The sequence below is a fragment of the Lepidochelys kempii genome, chromosome 5 (assembly GCF_965140285.1).
Source record: "Lepidochelys kempii isolate rLepKem1 chromosome 5, rLepKem1.hap1, whole genome shotgun sequence".
Classification (NCBI taxonomy): domain Eukaryota; kingdom Metazoa; phylum Chordata; order Testudines; family Cheloniidae; genus Lepidochelys; species Lepidochelys kempii.
The window spans coordinates 132,432,664-132,459,953 of NC_136384.1; the positions used below are offsets into that span (position 1 = coordinate 132,432,664).

The window sequence follows — 27,290 nt, forward strand, 5'->3', positions numbered from 1 at the left end:
GGTTTCCATTCTGTACAAAATTGAGATGCTTTCTTTAGAAAATGTATATTACACTGCATTATTTTATAAGCATGGTTAAGTAGGTCTTTGAAAGCTATATACAGGATTAATAGCACACAGCTGTATAAATGGAGATAGTCTTGATAATCTCAGCAATATATACAAACTACCTTTACACACATAAAAATATATATATTTACAGGTAATAAATAACATTTCAAGCTAAATCATGTGTCCTCATGTATAGAAACCTTTCACCATTGGGCATTCAAGTGCTGTAGGTGTTTTATTACATCCTGTATTAAAAGTATACATGTCCTCACAGGTCGTCTTTTCAAAGAGCTCAACTTTCAGGAAAATGCAAGTAAAAGCAACGTCAACTGGAAACATGAATCACTTTGTTTTTTCACTTTTAGAGGACTTGAGTGACATGCTCCAAATCCCAAGCAGCTCTCTTATCCTCTCAGCCATACTTCACTGGGTTAAGACATCACATTTTTAGCACCTTTTGAATTGTGGGCATTCCAACCTATTGCACTGGGTTAGCTCTTTGTTCACCTGATCAGCTAATGAACGGTATGCGGACTGAGAAAAACAACATACAGACAGGCGTAGGTTTTTCTTCTGGATGACTTAGCACAAATGCTACCTTCACCATATGCTTTGTAATAAATGCAAGGATTATAAAACACGGATATGTAATCATATTCTAGCTCAGGATTTCCTCCCCAGTTTTTGATTTATGATTTAATAAAAGAAAGCTACTGAACTTTTCATGGCATTAGAATAAATGTACATTATTTATTTTTTAAAAAAGCCAACCCTTCAGTTTTACAGTACTTGTGTGTGTGTTTGTGACACTTCTAATTCAAGCGATCTCAGAGCATTGTGTTTTGTGAACAATACACTCAGGCTCCTTGAATGGCCTAGATGCTGCACCTTACTGAAATTTGTGACATTTCAGACAGACAATCTTGCAGCTCACAGCTTCTACCCCTATGTCATAGGCAAGAAATAAATAGAGAGTGGTCTTTGGAAACAAGACTATCAGCAAAGGGAATGATGATCATACAGCTGATCCATTTTCATGTCTGGAAAATACAGGTGAACACGAGGCTAGAACAGCTGTGGCTCGAATGACTGAAACTCCGTGTCAGAGCAGAATGGCCTGGTTTTCACCTCATTTTGCATTGCTGTTGTAAACAGGTGATAAAAATAAGTTTCCTGCAGTTTCCAGTTTGTTGCTTCTTTTGAAGCCCCTAATCTAGCGCAATGTCAGAGTTTAGATGGCTTTATTTGAAAAAGAGGTTACCCATTAATGTTAAAATATCATCACAGGACAAAGAAAATGCCAGCATCTCCCATGATTGGAAAGGTATTGCAGGATGAACTATTTAACAGAGTAGAGATGAACAGGTCATACCTAAGGCTAAATCGGTACTCACAGCTCTGGAGTTTACCTCAAGTACGATTCGTTATTATCCAGAATTTTCTCTTTCCATATTCATTCAGTCCTGGGCATCTTTTGAGTACCAGCCTTAGCAAGAGCAGGTGCATGCTTTCCCGAATGAGGAAATGCTAAATGAGGAATACATGCTAAATATGTATTTGACCACCTTGAGCTAGGGTCAGCGAAGGGTCTTTAAACTCATTAATTAGCTGAATGGTAGTTGCCCAACCACAAAAACAGACATCTGTCCAGTTTTAGAAAAGTCTTTAAAAATTAAGAAATCAAGTTAAAAAAGCCAAAATACAGGCCCAGAAATGAGACTTTTCAATAAATACTAGGAATTTGCTATACAGTACATTATATCAAGAAACCTTGTTACAAGGTGGTATTTTGAGGCAAAATAACTCTTAATTCTTCCCGGTAATCAAGATGTTACACTTTCTGTAGAAGTATTTTAAACTACTTGGCTAATGTGTTCTTTATAGTTAAGTAACCACTTTGTGTGTTCTGAGACACTGAACAAAAGCGTCTCCTAGAATAGCTAGGAATAGCAGACTAAAAGGCCAGCAATATTACAGCTGCTAAATATTTCAATACATTCAGTTCTGAACACCCAGCATAATGGGGATTATTTTTCCATCCAAAGCAGAAATGTTTCATTCACTTCATTCTTCAGAAAATTCAAGAGCTGATCTTTCTTTAAGGTCTTGACTGGTCTCTAAAAGAGAAATAGGAACAGTTTATAACCTATATTAGCCTTATTTGTGGGATTTGTAAGAAGTCTAAACAATTGTTTTGTGGGACAATATGTTAGCTGCTCAACTCTTTGAGGGCTGTTGGTCACTAATTATCACACACACACACACACCCCTGATTTTTAGAGGAGTCCTGAGCACCAACAAGAAAAGGAGTACTTGTGGCACCTTAGAGACTAACCAATTTATTTGAACATGAGCTTTCGTGAGCTACAGCTCACTTCATCGGATGCATACCGTGGAAACTGCAGCAGACATGTATATAAAGTCTGCTGCAGTTTCCACGGTATGCATCCGATGAAGTGAGCTGTAGCTCACGAAAGCTTATGCTCAGATAAATTGGTTAGTCTCTCAGGTGCCACAAGTCCTCCTTTTCTTTTTGCGAATACAGACTAACACGGCTGTTACTCTGAAACCGGAGCACCAACAGTTCCCATTGACTTCACTGGAACTTAGCCCTGGAGCGAGGGTCTGGTACATCACTATGCAGAACTGAGACCTAAATAGACAGGTGCACCCATGAGACCTAAAAAGAGCTACTATATCAAATACTGCCCCACCACTGATGGCCTGAAACCTAGCTGTAAAGCCCAAACAAAGATGGACATGTTTTAAAAGAAAGCGCAAACAGTCCTGAAGACAAAAAAGTGTGTTTGCTTCCTGATGAGTTAGAAGGCATCACTTTATACCTGACCTGGCCGCTCATGTGCAAAGCATGGATGTAAGCCTGGTAGGGATTTACGACCCCTCTGCCCTCCCTTTGCACAAGGGTCAATGACTATACAGGGTAGCAGAGAACCAGGCCCAAATATTCAGTCACTTGAGTTTTGATAACCTTGGCAAAGTTCATATGCTTCCCCAAAGCTCACCAAGCACTGACCAGCATAACCATGGAAGTCAGTTTTCTCACCAGGCTTTTGGTACTGCCTGGTTTCAGCCAATACTGAGACCATCCCTAAAGCAATGTTCTACATTCATTGATTTGTCTGTGTGGCATCATATGTTCCAGGAGAGCTCTTACCCTTTGTCTGTTTTGTTGGGCTTATCAGCACATTTCACAAACATCACAGCCTTCTTCCCTCTTCTGAGGTGAGAGATCCCATCTTGAGAGCAGAACACCATCCTGCAGATCAAACATAAGATTGTTCACACAGCTGAGCAGGGACAGCCGTTTTAGCTCTGAGAATGCAATCAATGCCCAGAACCAGTGTGCCTTTGTCAAGGATGGTATCGTTTCTTTCTTAAATGCAGGAGCAATTGGCTAAGGAACGGCTAGAGCTGGGAGAAACTTTTCAGCTGAAATTTTTTTCCAAGCAAAAAAGGTAGGTTTGGCAACACTGAAACATTTCACCAATTTGCGTCAATTTGGCCAAGTTTTTAGTTTCAACCCTACGCTTCCCCCTCACTCTCCCCCCCCTAAAAAGAACACACTTTGAAAATTTTGTTTTGACACTTTCTAAACAAAATATTTAAATTTCGCTTTGCAACAAGTTTCCATTTCAGAATTTCCTTTAAAAGTCTAAACAAACTATTTTACCAAAACATTTTTGTCCAAACTAAAAAATTTTTAAAAATGCCAACAAACCAAAAAAATCTATTTATACAGTGCTAAAAAGAACATTAAGATACTGGTTTTGTTTTTCAGATAGGGTATTTGTTTTTAAACATTCCCGTAGTGTCATTTGTAACATTTCAAACAGCCCAGGCAGTTTCTAGTGAACTTAGGTACAATGAAACTTCATTGGTAAGAGATTTTAAAAAGACACTGACTTGTTCCAATGCACTGTTATGGACAAATGGCTACTCCACTTAGAGTGACAATTCTGCATGCTCCCAAACTGTCATTTATTGGCCCAATTCTGCAAAGTGCTGAATGACCTCAACTCCTAAAAGGTTATAGTGTAAGGTGCTGAGCAATCAGGCTCTTGGGATATGATTCAGGAAAGCACTTCTATACAAGCAGAAAGAAATTTGGGAAAGGAGGTAAATTTGACTTTTTGCAGGCCCTCTGCACCAAATTTCACCCTTTGTGATTAATGACATGTTTTTTAAATGGCTGGAAGAACCTCACTTCCAGTGCAAATTCTGGCCCAGGAGTTTACACACATGAATATTCATGTGACTTTTGCTTTCTCTGAACATTCTTGGTTAAAAACCTTGCTCTCCTGAACCTTTGTGAATGAAGTATGCTGCCAATTTCACCCAAACCCAGCAGCTGCTTTTATTGGCCAAAGCTACTTGTTGATTATATTTTCCATATTTGTCCAGCTCTTTTACTGTGTATTTTGATAAACTTACTACTGTACAAAATTCAGAGCTGGATGTATTACACTACAAACAATTAGACAGATTTAAGTCCCTTTTTCAGTTCAGATTTTCTGCCAACAGATTTCAAGCTTTATGAATATGGTCACTGTTCTAAATTTGGTTTATGTGAATGTATTTCTGCTTCTGAACTACTGATGAGTGCTGCTTTGGGTATGCGGTATTCATTCGCAACAAAGTCACATGCTGCCGTTGCTGCCCTCCTGATTGGAGGATTCCCAAACGAATAAAGAGCTTCCAAGATGGCCACACACACACTTCCTGTGGGAATACAAATGTGGAACGGTGTTCAGGAATCCCTCCCTTCTCATGAGCATTCTTTGTGATGAAAATGTTATTTACACAAATGCTCAGAAGGAGGCAGGCTAGAGGGGCTGCAAATACGATCAAAGTCGCTGATTCAGCAAGGTTCTTACCCACAAGAATAGTTCCACTGAAGTCCACAGGATTACTCATATCCTTAATGTTAGCCACATACTTAAGTGCATGGCTGACTGGTGCTGAGTGGAATTTATGGGACCAGAATCCCTGAGATGCTGTAGCTGCTATGGTGATGTGAAACATCTGTAAACCTAACCTAATTAGCTGCTTGAGCCAGGTTCATGGCTCTTTGCATCACTACAGCAGCACAAAACAACCAGCATGTATCTATGAATCTGACCCCTGGCTTTTATTCAAACAAATGCTCCTAATTACTTGCCGCCCCCACCAGGTATCTTGAGAGTCCTGACACACTGGCAATGAAATCCAATCTTGAACTTTTACTGTAAGCAATTTAAACTGAATTACTTTTTCTGAGTTTCTCCTGCCTTCACTCTGACCCTCTGGATGTCAAAAGCGTAGGAGGTCCACCAGTCCGACCAGCTGAAAATGGATTCCTTCTCCCACTGCAATGTCAGCATGAGGAGGTCTCCAATATTGACTTCGGTGTAAACCAAGAAGGAGTAGGTCTTGTTTGTGGAAATTTCAGGTCTGTGGAAAAAAAAAAAGTTACAATCTGTGAGTGGGCCCTTGTGTATTTTCAGAGATGGGCAAGTGTCTCACTCCGGGCCTGATCCAAGGTCCACTGTAGTTAATGGGCATCTTTCCACTGACTTCAGCTCAGGCCCTTACAACCCACCCTAGCTCCCATCTCTGAGTCAATCTGTTGCTAGTCAGCTCCTACGCGCCTCCCCCTCTCCCCCCATCTGTGTGGCTTGTGGCAGACCCATGTTGAACAAAACTATGTTAAGTTACATGTAAGTCTTTGCCTTTAACTCAATGGGAACATGACATTAAGGCTCTACAGTGGGGGGGGGGTGGGGGAAGAGCACCACTCTTGCATAACAGCAAATCCAAGCTATCCTAGTGTAAGCAGAACTCTCCACTGCTTTCCACAGAGAGCTCTGCTTAAAGAGACTGATGCCACAATAAGGTCTTGAATTTTTTTGGCTTGGAGAATTTTTGATTATGACGAGCCACAAGCGTGACTTGATGTTTCTTTTTCAAATCTCTGTTGGATCAAAGTGGCCCTTAGGGAGCCTATATGCTAAGCCTCAGTACTGCACGGCTGACAGCTGCTATCTTAGCCACATTTGAATCACAAGAGCTCAAAGCAGAAGTCTCTACTGTTCGTGCTAGAGAGCCAGGTTCTTTAGTTGGGGCTGCAATAGATTCATACCCTCTGTGACTGAGGCCTAGCAGGAGACCCTGTGAGCAGTGGGTTGTACTTGTGCTTGTCTGGATTTCCGTTGATACTCACAGTATCAAAGCAATGTTCTTGCTTTCATCGGCCGTGCCATACAAAGAGACCAGGAATGGCTGATTTGTCTTGGTCACATTCACCTTGCCAAAAAAATGGACCTTGACCTGGTAATGAAAGACTGGGTGGAGGAAGGAACAGAAAAGGAAAATTCATCATTACAAACAGCCTGCAGACAGAGAGAGAAAGAAACTAGCAAACCTGACAACCCTGGATCTGCCACCCTTGCTCAAGGCGACTAGCCCTTTGTTATGTGAGTTGTTCCACGGACATCAAGGGGACTCTCGTGTGTTAAGGATTACTTAACAGGAGCAAGGATGGCCGAATCAAATACTTCAGGGTTATTTGCGCTTGGCATTGGAATGGCAATATAAACTGTTCGCTTGGGCTTCAGTACTGGCTTGGTATCATTTCACGGGAAAGGTTCAAGTGTCTCGGTGCTGGGGCTAACCTTGCACGCCCAGACTCAAAGGAGTAGTTCTTTCTCATGCAAAGAGTCCCTGTGAAGTTGATTGTAACTCAGAGGTGGGCAAACGACGGCCCACGGGCCACATCTGGCCCGCGGGACCATCCTGCCCGGCCCCTGAGCTCCCGGCTGGGGAAGCTAGCCCCCAGCCCCTCCACCGCTGAGCCCCCTCCCCAGCAGGGATGCCGCTGCACGTGTAGTGTGGCTTGCACCCACCCACCTCCCAGGCTTTCCAATAAGCCTGTCCTCCCGCTCTGAGCGGCATGGTGGGGGGGGGGGGGTTGGCTAAGGGGCAGGAGGTCCCGGGGGGCAGTCAGGGGGAACGGGGAGCAGGGACAGAGAGCAGGGGGGTTGGATAGGGGGTGGGGTCCCAGAGGGGCGGTTAGGGGCGGGGGGTCCCAGGACGAGCCAGTCAGGGGACAAGGAGCGGGGGGGTTGGATGGGTCGGGGATTCTGAGGGGGGCAGTCAGAGGGCAGATAGGGGGCGGGGACCAGGCTGTTTGGGGAGGCACAGCCTTCCCTACCGGCCCTCCATATGGTTTTGCAACCCCGATATGGCCCTTGGGCCAAAAAGTTTGCCCACCCCTGTTGTAACTGGTTCAGCGAATCACCACTGCACTGTAAACACCCACAAACTCCAGTCTGGCCACTGTGCCAACACTGGCCGCACCAGAGAAACTTGGAGTACTGCTTGTCCTCGGCTTACTTCTGCAGTAGTGCAGCTTCTTGTTGCTCCTTACTCAGTGCTTGTGGCAAAGCCATAACTGGGTCCTTCATATGTTACTGTCAATGCTACTAGGCTGACCTAGCCAGCCATCTACCTTAACAGTTCCTTCCCTAGCTGAAAGCTTTCAGATTCTTTCCAGAAATTTCCTTTTCAGACCAGCCACTGTGGCAATCAGGAAAAAAAAAGTGTACGTCTTGCAGTGACAGGCTCTGGCACAGACATTACTGTATCGAGTTTGAGTCTGATGACTGCACATCTCAGAATAAGTCACTCACCACACTTGGGTTTGCTTTTAGTTTTTCCAGCAACAGTAAGAATTGGTTTGGAAAAGAAAGAGATGGAAAAATTCAGAGAGTCAGACTATTCCAAGCAGAGTTACTGACTACACTGGACAAGATAGGTCCTTTTCCCTTTGGATCTCTTAACATTTTGTTACTTCAACTTCCCCACCCTCTTCTCCTTAACGGAAAAACCTCCAAGATCTTCAGGAGCTCAGCGTCTCCTGACATCAGTTTGCAGAGAGGCAAGATCATCATTCTCCTCCCACACAATGCAGTGTGAACAAAATATCTTTTCCACAATGAAACGGTTGCCACCTACCTTTATAGGGCATCTGAGAGCGAGTCTTCAAATACATTTTGCTGTTTCTCTTGGCTCTCACTTTGTTGACCGGATAGCCCAGATTGTTGCAACGGTTCTTCCTGCAGCTCAGACACAGCCCCTTCTCAAAGGTTTCCCTTGTGTTGCAGCGGTAGGCCAGGCTTGTCTTGTCTTCGTACAAGAGGGAGTCGATGAAGAGGTGGATGGAGCGTTCGTGAGAGCACTTCACCAGTTGATCCACATCTTTGAAGGAAGATAATCAGATTCCCCGGTCAGAGTGATCAGTGATAAAACAATCTATTTGAGATGAGGGCTTTATGGGGAGATGGTCACAAGTGCCTAGGGCGCACCAGCCCCATTGACTTGCAGTGGTCCTAAGTAGCCCAGGGTACACCTCGGCTGGAGCTGGAGGAGCAAGGAGCAGCTTGGGTAGATGCAGCATGCTAGCTTCGATTAAGCTTGCTCGATAAAAATAGCAGCACAGCTGCAGCGGCGCAGGGGGCGGGACAGATGAGTTGCCCAAGTACTGTCCCATCCCGGGCCCTAGGTCCTTGCTTGGGCCAGCTAGACCACCCCAGGGCCCACACAGACATGGCTACACTGCTGTTTTTAGCATGCTAGCTCAATCAAAGCTGGCCTACGTATGTCTACCCGAGCTGGAACTCACTTCCAGCTGCAGTGTAGCCCAGCCCTTAGGCGCTGTTGAAAGTCCCCCCACCCCACGATCACTTGGGCAGGTGTTAGCTCTCTCTTTCCCAACTAGCCTTACCTCCAAGGCCTTTTTCTGCAATCAGGCGCAGAGCTTCACCTAGATTACAGCCTGGCTGGAAGCCTCCTCCATTTGGGTAGATGTCAATATGCCCAACAGGCTTCTGTATCCCAATGCTGCGATCTGGAGACCCCCTGGTGTAGGTGTGTAGGACATCGACAAAATCAGCATCATCTGGGGAGAGGCGTGTGGTTGCTTCAGCATATTCAAAGTTAGGTCCAGCTGGATCTAAACCTTCATGGGAGTAAAAAACATCCAAGTCAATAGATGAAACTGATGTAATCTGTGCTACAGGCCCCAAGTTTGGGAGCCTTAGTTTAAAAGTTGTTTTGTTTGCATTGTCACCTCCTTAAATACATTAATGAAAGCACACATTCATGTATGCTAAAGCATTAAATAGACATTAAAGCTTCATTAATTATTATTATTAATACACAGAATATGGTGTATATAAAAGAGGCAGTTTAACTGTTACATGTTTGCAGTATTTATAGCCGGTGAAAAAAATGACTTTTCTCAAAATGTTTTCCCATTTTTCCATGATTTTGAAAATTTGAAGTTTTTTAAATTCAAAATGTCAAAAAATTGAAATATTTCAACCAGCTCAACTGCTGGTACAAAAACAAGCGTGTGTGTGTGTGTGTGTGTGTGTGTGTGTGTGTGTTGGGGGGGAGAACGGGAGATGAATAATGGGGGAAAAGATCGTCAGTGTTCCTGATTTTTAAAGAAAGTTCTAATTTCAAAATTGCATCAAAGTCAAAAAAGTGACCTGCTCTAATAGTAAATAAAAGTTTCAATTGTGGCACTTGCATCCACTTCCCTTACTGTGCAAATTCCCATAGCAAAATGGCAAAACGGGTCTAAAACAGATTGTTAACCTTGCTAGGACAGTTCTAAGTTTAACTCAGGGGCTCAGCACCTGGGTCTGAACACCGGGGTTAGCTTCACCTGGTTGTGAGCATCGACACTGCAATACCCTACCCAAGTTACTCCGTCCTCACTGGTACAGTGCTGCACTCATCTGGGGGGAACACTAGGGGTTCTGGGGGCATATCCATGATTCTTGTGTTGCAGTGAATTGAGCTGCTCTACAATTCTCTCCTAGGAGTCCCAGTGAATTGTGAAGTCTTGTTCTGTCTTTCTGGGCAAAAGTGGGGGAAGAGGGGAACAAAATTGTGGGAAGGAACTGGAGGACTATCAGCACTCAAGTGAGTTAGCCTGTGTTCTCACTGCAAAGTGCATGGGTTACCAACCCAAGTCAAAGCAGCACTTGTGATCTAGCCAATAGCCCCAGCAGGGCCAACCAAGCTAGGTTTAAAGCAACACAAAACTCTGCGGGTGGACAGGAAGGAGGTTAGAGGCAATATCAGAGTAACAACCTGAACTAGCTCTGCAGTGAAGACAGACCCACAGACAAACTGGGGGTTTTCCTTGCTTTATAGGTCAAGCACAGTGGGGCCTAGCACAGTGGGGTTCAGCCCTCTGGGGCCCATCATCACACAAATCAATAATCACAATAGGCCAAGCAAGTCAACAATAAAAGGCATAAAACATAGGCACAATCACCATTGCTAAAACTAGGGCTATCAAGCGATTAAAAAAATTAATTGCTATTAATTGTGTGATTAATCGAACTGTTAAACAATAATAGAATACAATTTCTTTAAATATTTGTGGATGTTTTCTACATTTTAAAATATATTGATTTCAATTACCACACTGAATACAAAGTGTACAGTGCTCACTTTATATCTATTTTTGATTACAAGTATTTGCACTGTAAAAAGTACTGTAGTGCAATCACTTTATCATGAAAGTTGAACTTACAAATGTAGAATTATGTACAAAAAGTAACTGCATTTGAAAACAAAACAATGTAAAATTTTAGAGCCTCCAAGTCCACTCAGTCCTACTTCTTGTTCAGCCAGTCGCTCAGACAAACAAGTTTGGTTACAATTTGCAGGAGATAATGCTGCCCGCTTCTTGTTTACAACGTCACCTGAAAGTGAGAACTGGTGTTCTCATGGCACCGTTGTAGCTGGCGTCGCAAGATATTTACGTGCCAGATGCGCAAAAGAGTCACATGTCCCTTCATGCTTCAACCACCATTCTAGGGAACATGAGTCCATGCTGATGACAGATTCTGCTCAACAACAATCCCAAGCAGTGCGGATCGACGAATGTTCATTTTCATTATCTGAGTCAGATGCTACCAGCAGAAGGTTGATTTTCTTTTTTGGTGGTTCAGGTTGTGTAGTTTCCACACCAGACCGTTGCTCTTCTAAGAATTATGAAAGCATGATCCACACCTCGTCCCTCTCAGATTTTGGAAGGCACTTCAGATTCTTAAACCTGGGTCGAGTGCTGTAGCTATCTTTAGAAATCTCACATTGGTACTTTCTTTGCATTTTGTCAAATCTGGAGTGGAAGTGTTCTTAAAATGAACATGTGCTGGGTCATCATCAGAGACTGCTATAGCATGAAATATATGGCAGAATGTGAGTAAAACAGAGCAGGAGACATACAATTCTCCCCCAAGGAGGTCAGTCACAAATTTAATTAAAACACATTTTTTTAACGAGCATCATCAGCATGAAAGTATGTCCTCTGGAATGGTGCCGAACCATAAAGTGGCGTACAAATGTTTAGCATATCTGGCACGTAAATACCTTGCAACGCCAGCTACAAAAGTGCCATGAAAATGCCTGTTCTCACTTTCTGGTGGAATAGTAAATAAGAAATGGGCAGCATTATCTCCTGCAAATGTAAACAAACTTGTTTGCCTGTGCAATTGGCTGAACAAGAAGTAGGACTGAGTGGACTTGTAGGCTCTGAAGTTTTACATGGTTTTGTTTTTGAGTGCAGTTATGTAACAAAAAAAATCTACATTTGTAAGTTGCACTTTCATGACAAAAAGATTGGACTACAGTACTTGTAGGAGGTGAACTGAAAAATACTATTTCTTTTGTTTATCAGAAATAATATACACTGATTTCAATTACAACACAGAACAATATATATGAAAATGTAGAAAAACATCCAAAATATTTAATAAACTTCAATTGGTATTCTATTGTTAAACAGTGCGATTAAAACTGCAATTAATCACAATTAATTTTTTGAGTTAATCTCATGAGTTAACTTTGATTAATCAACAGCCCTAACTAAAACCAAACCAAATGTCAAGACGAAGGTAGGAGAGAAAGAAGCCAGGGGAGAAACAGAGTCCCCCATTCTCTCTTTGTGAGCACACAAACAGATAAACAGCAGGGTGTTTCTTACCAGTGATCCTGTTAATCTTATTTTTGGTCAGACTTCCAGCAATCCCAGCAGCATGCGCACCAAGACTATAGCCCAGCAAATGGAGGTTGTCGAGTGGGTAATTGAATTGCTCCTATGGAAGATTTAAAAAAAAAAAAAAGTTTAAATTCCAAGGGTGCAAAACCAAAACAATTAAGACAAAAAAGGTATCTGAAAAATTGCAATTTAATGTAAACCTACTCAGTCCCTGACTGAAGACAATAGGGTTTGACGTTTATTTCAGTGGGGACAGGATTAGGTGCCATGTAAAAGATTAAGGGCAGATTTGGGGGGCTTGACAAGATGACCCTTGTGATCCCTCCTAACCCTGTGGTTCTACAGTTCAAAGGCACAAAGGGCAGATAGACTCCCACTGAAAGCCATTGGGAGTTGGGCACTTCACTCCCATTTGTGCTTTTGAAAATCCTCTCCTAAAGAAAATTAATGTCAAGCAAGGCTATAGAATCATAGGCTGTCCTCGTATATGCTGCTCTCATCACTGCCCATCTCAGAGAGGGGTGAGCTGTGCACATATCCCATCATTGATTTTCATACGAATCACAGCACTACCCTGCTACCATAGCAACATTGTTCCCTGTACTATATTTTCTGGTGCTTTGTCCAGTCAAGTTTAACGGGTCCCAGGCACGCGGTTTCCACTTGGCACTTGGGAGGCTATTCCACATTTTAAGACAGGGGTGGGCAAACTTTGTGGCCCAAGGGCCACATCTGGGTATGGAAATTGTATGGCGGGCCATGAATGCTCACAATATTGGGGGTTGGGGTGTGGCTGGGGGTGCAGGCTCTGGGGTGGGGCCAGAAATTAGGAGTTCAGGGTGCAGGAGGGGGCTCCAGGCTGGGTGAGGGGGCTAGGGTGTGGGAGGGCTCCATCTGGGGGGGCAGATTCTGGGGTGGGGCTGGGGATGAGGGGTTGGGGGTGCAGGAGGGTTCTCCAGACTGGGCCAAGGGGTTTGGAGGGTGGGAGGGGGATCAGGGCTGGGGCAGGGGTTTGGGGTGCAGGCTCTGGGTGGCACTTAGCTCAAGCAGCTCCCAGAAGCAGCGGCATGTCCCCCCTCCGGCTCCTACATGGATGCACACAGCCAGGTGGCTCTGTATGCTGCCCTGCCCTCTGGCGCTTGGGGCAGGGGCAGTGTACAAAGCCCCCTGGCTGCCCCTACACGTAGGAGACGGAGGGGGGACATGCTGCTGCTTCCGGGAGCCACGCGGAGTGGGGCAAGCCCCTGACCCCGCTCTCTGGCTGGAGCGCCGAAGCAGAACAAGTCCCGGATCCCGCTCCCTGGCAGGAGCTCGAGGACTGGATTAAAACATCTGGAGGGCTGGATGCGGCCCCCGGACCATAGTTTGCCCACCCCTGGTTTAAGAGATTTCACCACTAAGAAAGGTCTCCTGCTTTTTAGCCTATATCTTCCTTTTCTTAGTCTTGTCCCCTAGTACCACCCTAAAATTAAAAAAACCCTCTCCTTCTGCCATTCAGATATTGGTAGACTATTCTTATAATACAAGAACAATGGATTGCTGAGTCTAAGCTCTTAATGGGGTTTTAAAACAGTGTAGGGGGGATTTTCAAAAGCACTTGGCATTGGCCACTGACATCAGTGGGAGGAGAGCAGGCCAGCTTTTGAGCATTGAGTGCTTCTGAAACCCCTCCCAGCAAGGAGTGGAATTAGCCTACGGGGATGCGGGATTCTGAACCTGACCTGCTAACTCGTGTGAAGACTCCGAACTGCCTTTTTACTAGGATTTTCTCTTGCGTTAGATAATGTGATTTAAGAACACCCCTTTTCCCCAGTGAAGCCATGGCCTTAGACATTTAGATAGATAATGAGAACATCCAAAGTTGCAGAGAGTATTAAGACATTTTATGCATATAAACACTTGAACGTATGTCCTGAAACGTATCACTGACACATGGGATTTAGGAAGAGATTTTCTGAGGGCAAGTTGTTCCTTAATTATCCAACTATGGGGTTTCTTTCACCTTCTCCCGAGACATGTGGTATTGGCCTCCATCAAACAAGATGCTGAGCAGTAGATCAATATTGCTCAGGGAATCAATATGCCCCACTCAGAGCCATCCCTTGGGTAGGGCAAATCGGAGCAGCCGCCCTGGGCCCCACGCTTTGATAAAAATTGGGACTGTCTCAGTATCTAGCCCTTTGTCCTGTGACCCAACCAATGTACGATTGGTCCTGATATTTGTCCCGATATTCAAGTGAGGAGGTGGGCGGCGAGATGAGGCAGGAGGGCAAGCGGGATGAGGAGGCAAACGGGAAGGCAAGTGGCAGGCGGGAGGGGGTGAGGAGGCGAGCAGGCAGACGGCAAGGAGGAGAGTGGTGGGCAGACGTTGTGGGGGAACAGGACCGGACGGACACTGAGGAGACTAGCAGGGAGGAGAGCAGCGGTTGGGAGAGCAGTGAGGAGGAGAGCAGCGGGCGGGCCGGCACAGGGCATGAGGAGGTGAGCAGCGGCTGGGCAGATGGCAAAGAGACTAGCGGGAGGCTAATTTGTCCTGTTCCCCCCCACCGCCCCCAAAAGGGACAGCATTCTCTTTCTTGCACCAGCCGAACTTTGTGGACTTTGTTGTGTACTGGGGTTGCTCAGCATCTATGAAATCAGTCCTAAGTACAGATGTAGGCACCTAACTTTAGACCATTGGTCTGCTTCAATGTCAGTTTCTCTTACCATGTGCCCTGCCTTCATTGTCTTCAAGGAAAGCTATATTTCAATTCTTTTAACTTTTCCTGACCATTCAACCCCTCCATCCCTTTCCATTCCTCTCTGAATTCCCTCTGGTTCATCAGAATCTTTCTACTATTGAAACGACTACAAATGAACACAAACTCTTCCAGTTGTGATCTCTCCAAAGCAATTCAGATGTGTGTGTGGGCCACGTAGAACATTTACCTAGTTTTGCCTCTATTATTAAATCTTTGGCTAGAAAAATCACACACACACACACTTTCTGAATGGCCTGAACTTCCTCTTGAAAGAAATCTAGAATGGAGATAGAACAAACTAAACTGTACTGTTAAACTATTCTAACTCTGAGCACCTACACAATCCATGTCATCTAGCCCTCTGTACAAGTGCTTACCTCCATCCAGTCAATAAATACTGCTACATCCTTTCCCACCAGTTTAGTGTAGGCAGCAGATACTGGATAATGCTGCTGGGCACGGCTTAGCCAATCTACAACGACGACATTAGAGTCAGGTTCTCTCTTATACAGAGCATCCACCAGCTTTGGGACCCAGCTCTCATACATTCCAGTTACCTGAAAAGAGATGTCGCATTATTATTTGTATTGCAGTAACACCCAGAAGCCTCGGTTGAGATTGGAGCCTCACTGGGTTAGATGCTGCACGGACACATCGTGAGAGAGAGTCACTGCCCGCCCCCACCAGATGCTGAAGGAGCCATACAATGGGGAAAGTAAAACCTTTTTTACTGTAAACATACTTCTGTCATGGGCTCAAGTTTCAGTAATGCATTTCACTGTATGGCACTGAAATGCACCAGGCTTATGCAGCAGTTCTGCAGAAATGAACCTAGGGATTACAGTGGATGAGAAGCTGGATATGAGTCAGCAGTGTGCCCTTGTTGCCAAGAAGGCTAACGGCATATTGGGCTGTATTAGCAGGAGCATTGCCAGCAGATCCAGGGAAGTGATTATTCCCCTCTATTTGGCACCGGTGAGTCTACACCTGGAGTATTGCGTCCAGTTTTGGTCCCTCCACTACAGAAGGGATGCAGACAAATTGGAGAGAGTCCAGTGGAGGGCAATGAAAATGATCAGGGGGCTGGGGCACATGACTTACGAGGAGAGGCTGGGGGAACTGGGGTTATTTAGTCTGAAGAAGAGAAGAGTGAGGGGAGATTTGACAGCAGCCTTCAACTACCTGAAGTGGGGGTTCCCAAAGAGGATGGAGCTCGGCTGTTCTCAGTGGTGGCAGATGACAGAAGCAGCAGCAATGGTCTCAAGTTGCAGTGGGGGAGGTCTAGGTTGGATATTAGGAAAAACTATTTCACTAGGAGGGTGGTGAAGCACTGGAACGGGTTACCTAGGGAGGTGGTGGAATCTCCTTTTTTGGAGGTTTTTAAGGCCTGGCTTGACAAAGCCCTGGCTGGGATGATTTAGTTGGCGTTGGTCCTGCTTTGAGCAGGGGGCTGGACTAGATGACCTCCTGAGGTCTCTTCCAGCCCTAATCTTCTATGCTTCTAAGTAACTCACTGCAGGGCTGGACACTGCAATTGCTCGTTGTCTGTGGAGCTCCCACTGACAACAATAGGAGTTCTGGGTACAGCTCAGCTCCGGGAGAAGTTTTCTCTTACCGTCCATCCATGGATCACCACAAAGGTTTTACTGGTATGGTTGAAGTTGCATTGTGCCACGGTGTCTTCTTGACCAGGGACCAAGTAGCAGATGTCATCATCAGGTTCGTCAGCTGTCCTTAGAGAAAATTTGCTCTCGATCCCCTCAAAGTCTCTCTTTGTTTCTCTGGTGCTTCCTATAGTGGAGGCAGCATTTTGGGAACAGGTATTAAAACAGGTTCAGGAAGATGCATAATAAAAAAACCAAGCATTTTGATAGTCACAGATCTAAAGAGGTCAGAAGACAAGGTAAAATCAATTTCATCCTGCTCTAAGGCCCATTTCCCTGCCAGAATAAGGACAGTAAAATCTGGCCAATTGTAGGAGTATGTTTATTTTAGGCGTTTATTTTAATCTGGTAATGGAAAAGATATAAAACTGGTGCATCTGAAAAGCAATTCGCACTGCATTGTGGAAAAATACCCAAGTGTTTCAAATTAGGGGGTTGGGGAAGAGGGAGAAATCACTGATAAGCTTCATATTATTGAGGTATCTTCCCCATAATTTCAGCTTTAATGAAAATCACTTAAGCAATAACAAACAGATTCTTCAGTAATTCATTAGTAGCAGCAAACTCATCCCTGCTTTTATGCAATGTGGGTGTCTAGGTTTGTTCTGACTAAAAAAAAAAAGCAAGTGGGAAGGTCAAAAGCCAGCCTTGGGGATTAAAACTGAGCTAACAAAACAGAAGCCCATGTTTCAAAGGCAATATTGCGTCAGACAATCTGATAATCAACTTTCTAAGAAAAGCTGCTCTCTCTCCATCCTAGTGAAGGAGAAAGGGCATATTAGTAATGACACTGCATGTGGTATGCTATGCCTGCAATGAGCAGTTCTTCCTTGGAGAAATTTCTCTGCTTTCAAAATAAACATATAAATTGCTTTTCATTTTTATGACAAGAGGAAGGAAGAGAGTGGTTTCACACTCAGTGCAGTATAAAAAGTATACACTTTTATAATAGTAATTTCCTCCGTTGTTTGGAATACGCTCCTAAAAACTGGAAACCAATATTTCTCCCCCTTTTTAGGCCCTGATGTATCCAGGCCATCCTTACTCTCAGCAAAGTACTTCAGCTTGTGATTAACTACAGGCTTTGCTGAACGGAGATGTATGTAGACATGTGCATAAATGCTTTGCTGAACTGGGGCCTTAGTTGGCAGATTTCCTTTTAACAAGTACTGATTTCTCCTCTTCTCAACCCAGCAAAAGCCAGTACTTCTCAGTTCTGTTTACCAGTTTGTTTATTGGCACCATTTGCGGCAGGATTTCACAGAGTTCTGGGAATATAATCAGTAGTGAGCTGGAGCCGGTTCGCACTGGTTCACGCGAACCGGTTGTTAAATTTTGCAGCCGGTTTAGAACCGGTTGTTAAAGGGGTGGGAAAACTCCTGTCCTGTCCGTCCATCCTGTCTGTCCCACCTGAGCTTTTGGTTGGTGAGGCTCCCCTGTGAATTTTTACTCATCTGATGGCACTGCGCGCCTTCAGTGGCAGGTTCTTCACTCGCTCCGGGCCTTCGGCGGCACTTCAGCAGTGGGTCCTTCAGTGCTGCCGAAGACCCGGAGCGTCTGAAGGAACCGGTTCTTCAGCTTCTGGCAGCTCATCACTAAATATAATCATTAAATGCTCAGACCCAGAGCAGGGAACACAAAGATACAAAGTATGGCATTTTTACAAGACACACACAAATAATAGCCATTTTTGCTTGATTTTTTTCCATGACAAAAAGTTGATTTTCTGGAAGGAAGATGTTAAGAATGAGAGAATATTTCCTGCCTGGTATCTATATTTTTCAATACTGTCATTCTGTAAATTTCATGTATTATATATATATCTTCATTGATTTAAAACCCAACCTTTTGTGTTCAGTTAAATTGCCTTATTCAGCAAGGTAATTAAGCAAGTGCCTAACTTTAAGCACTTGAGTAGATGCACTGAAGTTAATGGGATTCCTTACGTGCTTAAAGTTACACCTGTGCTTAAATTACCTTCTTGAACTGAGGCCTAAACTGTTAGTATTTGCATGTGCCCTGAAGTCCTGGAAACAAAACACTGCTGTTACTGTGAGTGTTAGCATCCAGCATCACAAATAAACAGTGATACAGCAATATCAGCTATACACACAAAAGCACTTTCATGCCAATAGAACTGTCTACACTAGGGCATTTGTATACTGGCAATAAAGAAAGAAAGAAAAGTCACACCCCCTAACTGACATTGCAATGCCAGTAAAAGTTTCTAGTGTAGACCTGGCTTTTATCTATTCCTTATAAATTACCCCCTTTGGGGATTTCCTTCCCCCCCTCCCCACCATGTACAACCCATTCAGAACTTCTCACTCTCACCACAAATATTAATTATCTCTTCAATCCATTACCTTCTTTCTGAAAAACAGTCTGAGTGTAACTAGGATCATTTTTCTTCCACCCAGAAAAAGAAAGCCCTGGAGGCTGACTAGTTCTTAGTTAAACATCAAACTGTTTAACTTTCCACTCACTGATGACTCAATAAAGTCTTAAAAAGGAATAAAAGCAGCTTTCAACTATGAAATGCATAGAACCTCATAAAGACTTTGCATATGTAAGTTCCTTTTTCATACAGGAAGACAAACAAGAATACTCCACCTGCATTCCCTTTATACTATTTTCTTTGTATTTAGCTATTACATGGCAATTCCCCACTGCATTAAAACTATTTGATAATCATCCAAAATATAGACTAAACTGGCATCTGCTTAATAGTGTGTCCATTCCAATACATAGGCTATTATTTCTGAGTAGCTGGGAGTATACCCTCTAAAAGATATTTTATATAAGATATTACCTCATCCACCTTCTCTCTAATATGCTGGGGCTGACACAGCTACAACACTGTAGGAAATAGACCCTCTAGTTTGTAATAACTTAACTCCCAGTAATGCTCTTACGTTGAAGTGTAGGTGATTATTAACGAGAAGAGCTTGCATTTCTATAGCACCTTTCACTGGAGGAGCTCAAAGTGCTTTACAAATATTCATTAACTCAGCCTCATAAAACACCTTTATACATAGGGACCATTTCATCCACCACTGAAATGCAGTCACCTCTGCGGCCACATCAATCATGTAACCACGCAAAGCCACAAGCCATTGGTTAGAGGAGGTGAAGGTGGTTACTGTGTCCAGCTGAAATCGCAGGGGAGAGCTAGGAGGTCAAAATGAATAGCGATACATCTAGACTGCCAGGATTAGCACCCCTATACTTACAATAAGTGCCACGGACTCTTCAGTGGCCACAAATGGTCAGGGATTCAGCTGAAGGGCAGCATCTCCAGCAGCAAAGTACACCAGGTAGTTACTTACTCAGAGTACATTATGTATATGCGAGTCACCAATAATTACTTCCTGCTGTTCTGAGGTGTTCATTGGAGGTCTTCCTCAAGTTCTGTCCTGACCTCCCATTGGCATGCCAAATCTGATTAGATCACAGAATAAGATGATTTGGCTGCATCTCACATCTTAAAACTAGAATTCACTACAATTACAATTCTTTCCCCCTTCTATTTAGAATCTGCAATTTCAGTGGGGTGTGTGTGTGTGTGTGTTTGTACTTACACATTCATTCGTATACATATCTCACACACACTGAATATAGGCTGCAAAGGTCCTCAAGAGGTCATCTAGTCCCTCACCCCATTCTGAGACAGGACCAAGTATATCTAGACCATCTCTGACAGGTGTTTGTCTAACTTATCCTTAAAAACCTCCAATGAAGGGGATTCCCCAACCTTCCTTGGTGACCTATTCCAGTACTTAACTACCCTTATAGTTAGGAAAATCTTTCCTAATATCTAACCTAGATCTCCCTGTGAACTGTGCTTACATACATGTGGACTACATACTGCTTTAAAATAACAAAGAGGTTCTATGGGCTAAAAGTAGGCCCACCTAAGACACATTATTAAACAGCCATGTACAGCCACTCAGAAAACTAAAATTTGCCAGTTCAGTTTGTGCCCCTGTTCAAAGTATAAATCATAGAATCATAGAATATCAGGGTTGGAAGGGACCCCAGAAGGTCATCTAGTCCAACCCCCTGCTCAAAGCAGGACCAAATTCCCAGTTAATCATCCCAGCCAGGGCTTTGTCAAGCCTGACCTTAAAAACCTCTAAGGAAGGAGATTCTACCACCTCCCTAGGTAACGCGTTCCAGTGTTTCACCACCCTCTTAGTGAAAAAGTTTTTCCTAATATCCAATCTAAACCTCCCCCAAATGCAATGTCTTTTGTTGTACCAGCACAAATTAGTTCAAATAATACTACCTTTTCCTGAAGGCATAATGATTGTAGTGACCATAATGAGAAGAAAATCTCATCACACAACTTTAGTTTAATATTTGTAAAGTAGCTGAAAGGAAATTCTGATGCAGGGTTTTAACCGTTGAGTTCTTACATAGAGCCAAAGAAATGTAGGGTTGTCTATACACAAACTCATGTCAGTTTAACTAAAGGTGAGTTTTAAAAACAATTTAGTGAAACTGCTGCATTCCCCCTCTAATCATTTATTGGTTTAAAATGGCTTGTATTAATTTAGCTGAATTTGGCACTGAATGGACATAAGCTAAAATTGATAGAAGTCAGGTTTCAATCAAATGAAGAATATCCACACAGAGGTTTTCAACTAATCTTAGGTAAGATGGTGCAACTTTGTGTTTAGACAAAGCCTCAGAGAATGTGACTTAAGTGCTCTTTAAAAGCAAAATTATTCCTTTTTAAAAATTAGTATTTGCTCTGGTCCTGATTCAGCAAGGTACGAAAGCACGTATGTTGCTTTAAGCACATGAATAATATCATTGTAGTCAGTGTTGCAGTACCTTTCAGATGCATACTTTTAAATACAAAGTATAATTTTCTGGCCTTTGTCATCTCTGTAGGGATGATGCATTATAAAGAAATTCCATTTTCTTGCCATGAAATTCACTCTGGCTTTTTTATTGTACACATTTTAACCATAATATTTGTCTGGGAGCCAGTCAAAATAATGCAATCTACAATGCTTGGCTTATTTTATTTTTGTAATTGAAGGGAGTAGAAGTGTTATGAGTAACAGGCCAAGTACAGACTCTGCTCTGAAAGAACTTGCTTTTCTGATCCTGCCCTAGCTATGTTGCCCATTCTCGCGATTTCATCCCAAGTCTCACAGTATTTGGTGTTTTTCTTAAAGCCCTGGTGCTGGAATCAGGAGGCGACAAGAGAATCTTCACCTTCCTTTTGTTAAAAAGGAAACTTTTCTAGCCCTCTTGGTTGGGAGCGTGGCAGGAAGGGGGCGGGAAATCTATAAGTGAAACAAGTGTGCCCATAAGTACCCATAAGCAAAATAAATATTTATTTTTTTAAAAAAATCCTTGTGATTTTTAAGTCAATCTCATGATTTTTTGAGGCTTCACTTGTGATTTTTGACCACGTGATGTTGGCAGCGCTGCAGCTGTGAAAATCAGCAGGAACTCCAGTCCCGCTACGGCCTGATCCGTTGCCCACTGAAGCCAACGGAAAGACTCCCATTGACTTCTCTAGACATTGAAATGGCTCCTGACTCAAGTAGAAGGGTAGTATCAATAAGAGGAGAATCAAGCATTATGGACCCGATCCTGTTCCGACTGAAGTCAATGGCAAAATTACCATTGACTTCAATGGCAGCAAGACTGTGCCCTTCATTGAATTTATCGCTATTGTCAGGTGGGTTGAGAACTGAATTTTGAGCAAGTTGAACTACCCCATCTAGGTGCAGGATATAAAGTATCATAAGATCTAAATAATTATTCACTATGGATCAATGGATTTGAACTGTGGATTAAGGAAGGAATCTTGGATAAACAAGAATTTCATCATTTGTACACGGATGTGGAAATTCAAATTGTTAGATACATAAAAACATCATGGGATAGATCCTCGGCTGGCACAGCTCCATTGAAATCAACACACACATGCTCAAATATTTACACAAACAACAGTGAGAGTTCTGTTGAGATAACTAGTCCTACAGCTGATAAAGCGCAATAGAACATCACGTATCAGTCACCTTGAATACCCCACCAAGCTTCTTATATTAGCCCATGTTCCCTAACAAAGTAAAGTTTTGTAACTCAGACAAGTGAAATGCTTTTGCAAGGGCTAAATTACAGAAACAATCAATCTTGATTTGATTTGAGTGGTTTAAACAATACAATAAAATCACAGTTTGTTACAACTCCACAACACAACCCATAAAGCAGGCTATTGTTTAACTACTCTGTCGAAGAGCTCCAACTTAGTTTGTTCATCCCACACGTGAGGAAAGAACTCCGTGGCCTTAATCCTGCAATAAATGTTACATGGGCTAACTGCTGCACTTGCATAGAGCTCCCTTGGACTCAGCAGGACTCCACGTGGGCACAAATGTCGGCACACATGCTGGCTCCAAGCCTGAGTCATTCCCTGCGGAATGACTGCGTCCCTCAAGTGCATTTGGTATGCTTGTAAAATGATACACTGGGAGTACTTTCCCATCCTTTAGACGCCCTGGAGCATCTCTCCTACATTTTAGGACCGTCCTCAAAGCTCAGTGGTCCTAGCATCCTAAAACACTGTAAAGAATCACTCTTTAAAACAGTGTTAAGATGATAAAGTGCAGCTGTGGGCCGACTTCTACAATAATAAATACAAGGTCCCTTTTGATAATGATGCCCAAGGAGTATATGTACAGGCCAGTTTCCCAAATAGGAGATTTTCTCACACATTATAAATCCAGCAGGATCCTATGATTCCACTATGCTGTTAGTTCTCCAATATACCCTCTCAGAAGTGCCAAAGATTCTGTTGGAAAGTTGTTACAGTAGCAGCTCGGGCAGAGCTATCCCAAACACAGCATTTACAAGGAATATTAAAAGCTGGGGGCCAAATTTTTAATCGTTTACACTAATGTAAACTGGTGTAACTCCTTTGATTTAGATGGAATTACTCCAGATTTACACTGGTTAAACTGAGAATTTAGCCCTATAAATATAATCTTCCTCTGATTATACCGTGCCCTGTTTATTAAGGATTCAGACGTTGTTTCCTGCGGCCCAGATCCTGCTTTCCCCTGCTCCTAAAACACCCATTGACTTCAGTGAGAGTTTATGGCACGGCTAGATCTGAGATGTTCTTACAGGTGGGTCCCACATCATCTATTATTAGGGAGAACTAACACATTAAGTAGAAAGGCTTCAAAGCAAGGAATGAAAACGACGTTTATAAGTTTGCTCTGGGAGGGAAGAGAATTCTCATTTTATGCCACTAAACTATTATTGTGATGGGTGCTCTAGAATTACCATTGATAGAATAAGATTAGATTCAAGGTGAGAATATATTCCTTTCACTGTGGCCTAGGATGATCATATGTCATGTTTCGGCCGGGACACAGTCCCTTTTTTATGCCCTGTTCCGGCCGTCCCGACTTTTTTGGCAAAAGCGGGCATTTGTCCTGTTTGCTCTTGCCAACCTGATCGGCGGGTGGGAGATGTGTGGGAAGGCTCAGGCCAGCTATAAGAAAAATAATGAGAAAAAAAATGTAGACCCAGCTCCTCAAAGGCAGTTAGGCATCTAAGTACCTCTAAGAATCTGGGCCATAGTTAGTTACCATCTTAGCTTCACTCGGTGGTTTGCAACAGATGTGTCCAAACTTTTTTCTAACTGCGCAGACTTTTAAAAACATTAGTCTCTCTCCCGCCTTTGATGAAAAGTCGGTTGAAAGTTTCTTTGTTGAAAGTGTATTAGTTTTGTGGATTAGCAAAGTGAAAATTAGTGAAAGTCGACTATTCTCTAGGTGATATATTCCTCTATGCCATGCTCGGTGTGTGCTCTATATGCATATCCACTGTGGGATTAGAATATTCATCTTCAAACTTGACTCTAATTGCTTCATCTTCTTGAAAGGCATTTGTTATAACACCAATCCATGTTGCCACTCGGTTTTGTGTTTACATGAAGGCTCTATTGTGCAACTGGGCAGGCCACTTGACCCACCAAAATAAACAGTACACGCAAGTAGGGCCCGGCTCCTGTGCGGTACCCAGCTCCGACTGCCACCCAGGAGATGCCGTCATCACTAGCGGGGCAATCAGATGCCACCTTGCTCATGACAAAAAATAACCCAGTCCCCGCGGCTTGTTCCCTGGAGGCGTCTCGCTGCAGTCAGTACCCGCACCTCAAGGATGGGGAAGCCACTTGGGGCCAGCAGCCAGGTGCCCTGCCCGGGCTGGGGGCCTGACCCCCGTCTCCCCCAGCGCCACCAGGGACGTGCCGGGCGGTCCGGAGAGCGCGGCGCCGGCGGCTCGGCTCGGCAGCCCCCGGGACGAGGAGCGGTGAGGGGCAGCCCGGGGCCCGCCGGCAGCGTGGGGCGGGCAGGAGCGGAGCAGCCCGCAGGGACTCCCCGCCCGGCCCCGCGCCCCGGTGACCTTGGCCCGCGTGCCGGGCATTCCAGCGCCCCGCCCCGCCCCCGGCGCGCGCCCCGCCCCGCCCCGCACGCGCCCCCGCCCCCGGCGCGCCCCCCGCCCCGCCCCGCCCCGCACGCGCCCCCGGCGCGCCCCCCGCCCCGCCCCCCGGCGCGCCCGGCCTCGCAGCCGGCTGGGGACGGGGGCGACCGGCCCCCTGCGAGCCCCGGGCCCCTCTTCTTCGGCCCCCACCGCCGTGCGTGACCCGCCCCACAGCCGCCCCCTGTCTGCCCTACAACCTCCCCTGTGCCTGCCCCACACCCTCCTCTGTGCACGGCCCCAGCCCCCTCCTGGGGCCTGCCCCCCAACCATCCCATCCATGCCCCCAGCCCCCTCCTGCCTGCCCCACAGTCTCCCCCAAACAACCTCCCGCCTGCCCCACACCCTCCTCTGTGCACGGCCCCAGCCCCCTCCCGCCTGCCCCACAGCCTCCCCCCAAACAACCTCTCGCCTGCCCCACACCCTCCTCTGTGCACGGCCCCAGCCCCCTCCCGCCTGCCCCACACCCTCCTCTGTGCACGGCCCCAGCCCCCTCCCGCCTGCCCCACACCCTCCTCTGTGCATGGCTCCAGCCCCTTCCTGGGGCCTGCCCCCCAACCATCCCATCCATGCCCCCAGCCCCCTCCTGCCTGCCCCACAGTCTCCCCCAAACAACCTCCCGCCTGCCCCACACCCTCCTCTGTGCACGGCCCCAGCCCCCTCCCGCCTGCCCCACACCCTCCTCTGTGCACGGCCCCAGCCCCCTCCCGCCTGCCCCACACCCTCCTCTGTGCACGGCCCCAGCCCCCTCCCGCCTGCCCCACACCCTCCTCTGTGCACGGCCCCAGCCCCCTCCCGCCTGCCCCACACCCTCCTCTGTGCACGGCCCCAGCCCCGTCCCGCCTGCCCCACACCCTCCTCTGTGCATGGCTCCAGCCCCTTCCTGGGGCCTGCCCCCCAACCATCCCATCCATGCCCCCAGCCCCCTCCTGCCTGCCCCACAGTCTCCCCCAAACAACCTCCCGCCTGCCCCACACCCTCCTCTGTGCACGGCCCCAGCCCCCTCCCGCCTGCCCCACAGCCTCCCCCCAAACAACCTCCCGCCTGCCCCACACCCTCCTCTGTGCATGCCCCCAGCCCCCTCCTGCCTGCCCCACAAAAACCTTCCCTGTGTCTCCCCCAAACAGCCTCCTATCTGCCCCACACCCTCCTCTGTGCATGCCTCCTGCCCGCTCTACAACTTCCCCCATGTATGCCCCACGCATCTCCCCTGTGCATGCCCCGATGCCTCTTTTCCTTCCTGTGCATCCACCCAACGTCACCCTGCATCTCACTAGTCATATCCCTGGGCACCACCATGCACGCCCCCAACACTGCTTCTCTTTCTGACATGCACATCCCCAACAGCCACCTGTACATGCCCCCATCACCTCAGTCTGGTCTCCCCCATGCATGCTCTGATACCCACCTGTGCACGTCCCCAGCAGCCCCCCTTTCCCCTGTGCACATCCCCAGCACCCCCCATCCCTTTAGTATAAGGTCACAAACAGAAGTTCAGTTGATGTTTGCAAAAGCGATATTGTCTTGCAGCTTCTAGTGCTTCTCCCACTCCAAGGACTCAGACTTACTTGGGACAGTGGCTTGTGTCGTGGCAGTAGCTGTGCAGAGAGCAGCGAGGTAGTGGATCCACAGGCCCAGGGCTGCCAGCAATGCTCCCCTTGCCATCACTGGAGAGGTCTCCCTTTTCCAGTGTCCAGAGGAAATCAAGTGAGTGCAGTTTGTGCAGCCTGCAGCTCCGTGCAAAGTTTCCCTAAAGTTAAGTGCAAAAAGTGCCAGCAGGTCTCCTGGAGTAGGAGGGACCCTTTTCTGTCACTGCTTCAGGCTCCTTATGTGAATGGAAATATGCAAATAACCCTCACCACCTATTGGCTATAAAATCATAAGTGAGGGCGGAGGAGGGGCCCCATGCTCAGTTCCAAATACCAGCACTCAGTCTCTCCCTGCAAGAAGATGGGAAGCATGAGCGTCCTTACAGAGCTGGAGTTCAGCTGCAGTTTGCTCTGCCTTTGCTTAAGCAGTTTGCTGAGGAGTCTCCTGCACGGGAGGAGCAGTGGCTGATGATTACTCCTCCGGCACATTTATTTTGTAAACCCAGATCCTCTAATTGAGCTCTTCTGTCAGCTAGGGAGCCCAGTTTTAAAAACCTTTACAGAAGGATCCTCCAATTTAGGCATGCACTTCTGGAAAGCACTCAGTACAGCATAAGAATCTATATAGAATTAGGGCTTGTCTACACTTGAG

The 27,290-nt window shown here is 45.5% G+C and overlaps 1 protein-coding gene across 1 annotated transcript; it reads right to left on the bottom strand.

Annotated features, from left to right (window-relative positions):
- Positions 1 to 26,840, bottom strand: LPL (lipoprotein lipase). Its single transcript, XM_073345944.2, has 10 exons — positions 26,618 to 26,840; positions 16,487 to 16,662; positions 15,249 to 15,428; positions 12,116 to 12,227; positions 8,834 to 9,067; positions 8,065 to 8,307; positions 6,272 to 6,392; positions 5,320 to 5,502; positions 3,227 to 3,328; positions 1 to 2,168 (listed from the first exon to the last, which is right to left on the bottom strand). Exons 1-10 carry the CDS (start codon positions 26,712 to 26,714, stop codon positions 2,150 to 2,152), a joined length of 1,467 nt encoding a protein of 488 aa, XP_073202045.2. The 5' UTR covers positions 26,715 to 26,840; the 3' UTR covers positions 1 to 2,149.
- Between the last annotated feature and the right edge of the window lie 450 nt (positions 26,841 to 27,290).

What these genes read in the sequence shown, in the direction of transcription:
- LPL (XM_073345944.2), bottom strand. Translation starts at nt 26,714, where the DNA reads ATGGCAAGGGGAGCATTGCTGGCAGCCCTGGGCCTGTGGATCCACTAC. An exon ending in TATTTATTGACTGGATGGAG is followed by an intron (nt 12,228 to 15,248) that starts GTAAGCACTTGT and finishes AATCTTCCATAG; the next exon opens with GAGCAATTCAATTACCCACT. An exon ending in GCAGGAGAAACTCAGAAAAA is followed by an intron (nt 3,329 to 5,319) that starts GTAATTCAGTTT and finishes TTTGATCTGCAG; the next exon opens with GATGGTGTTCTGCTCTCAAG.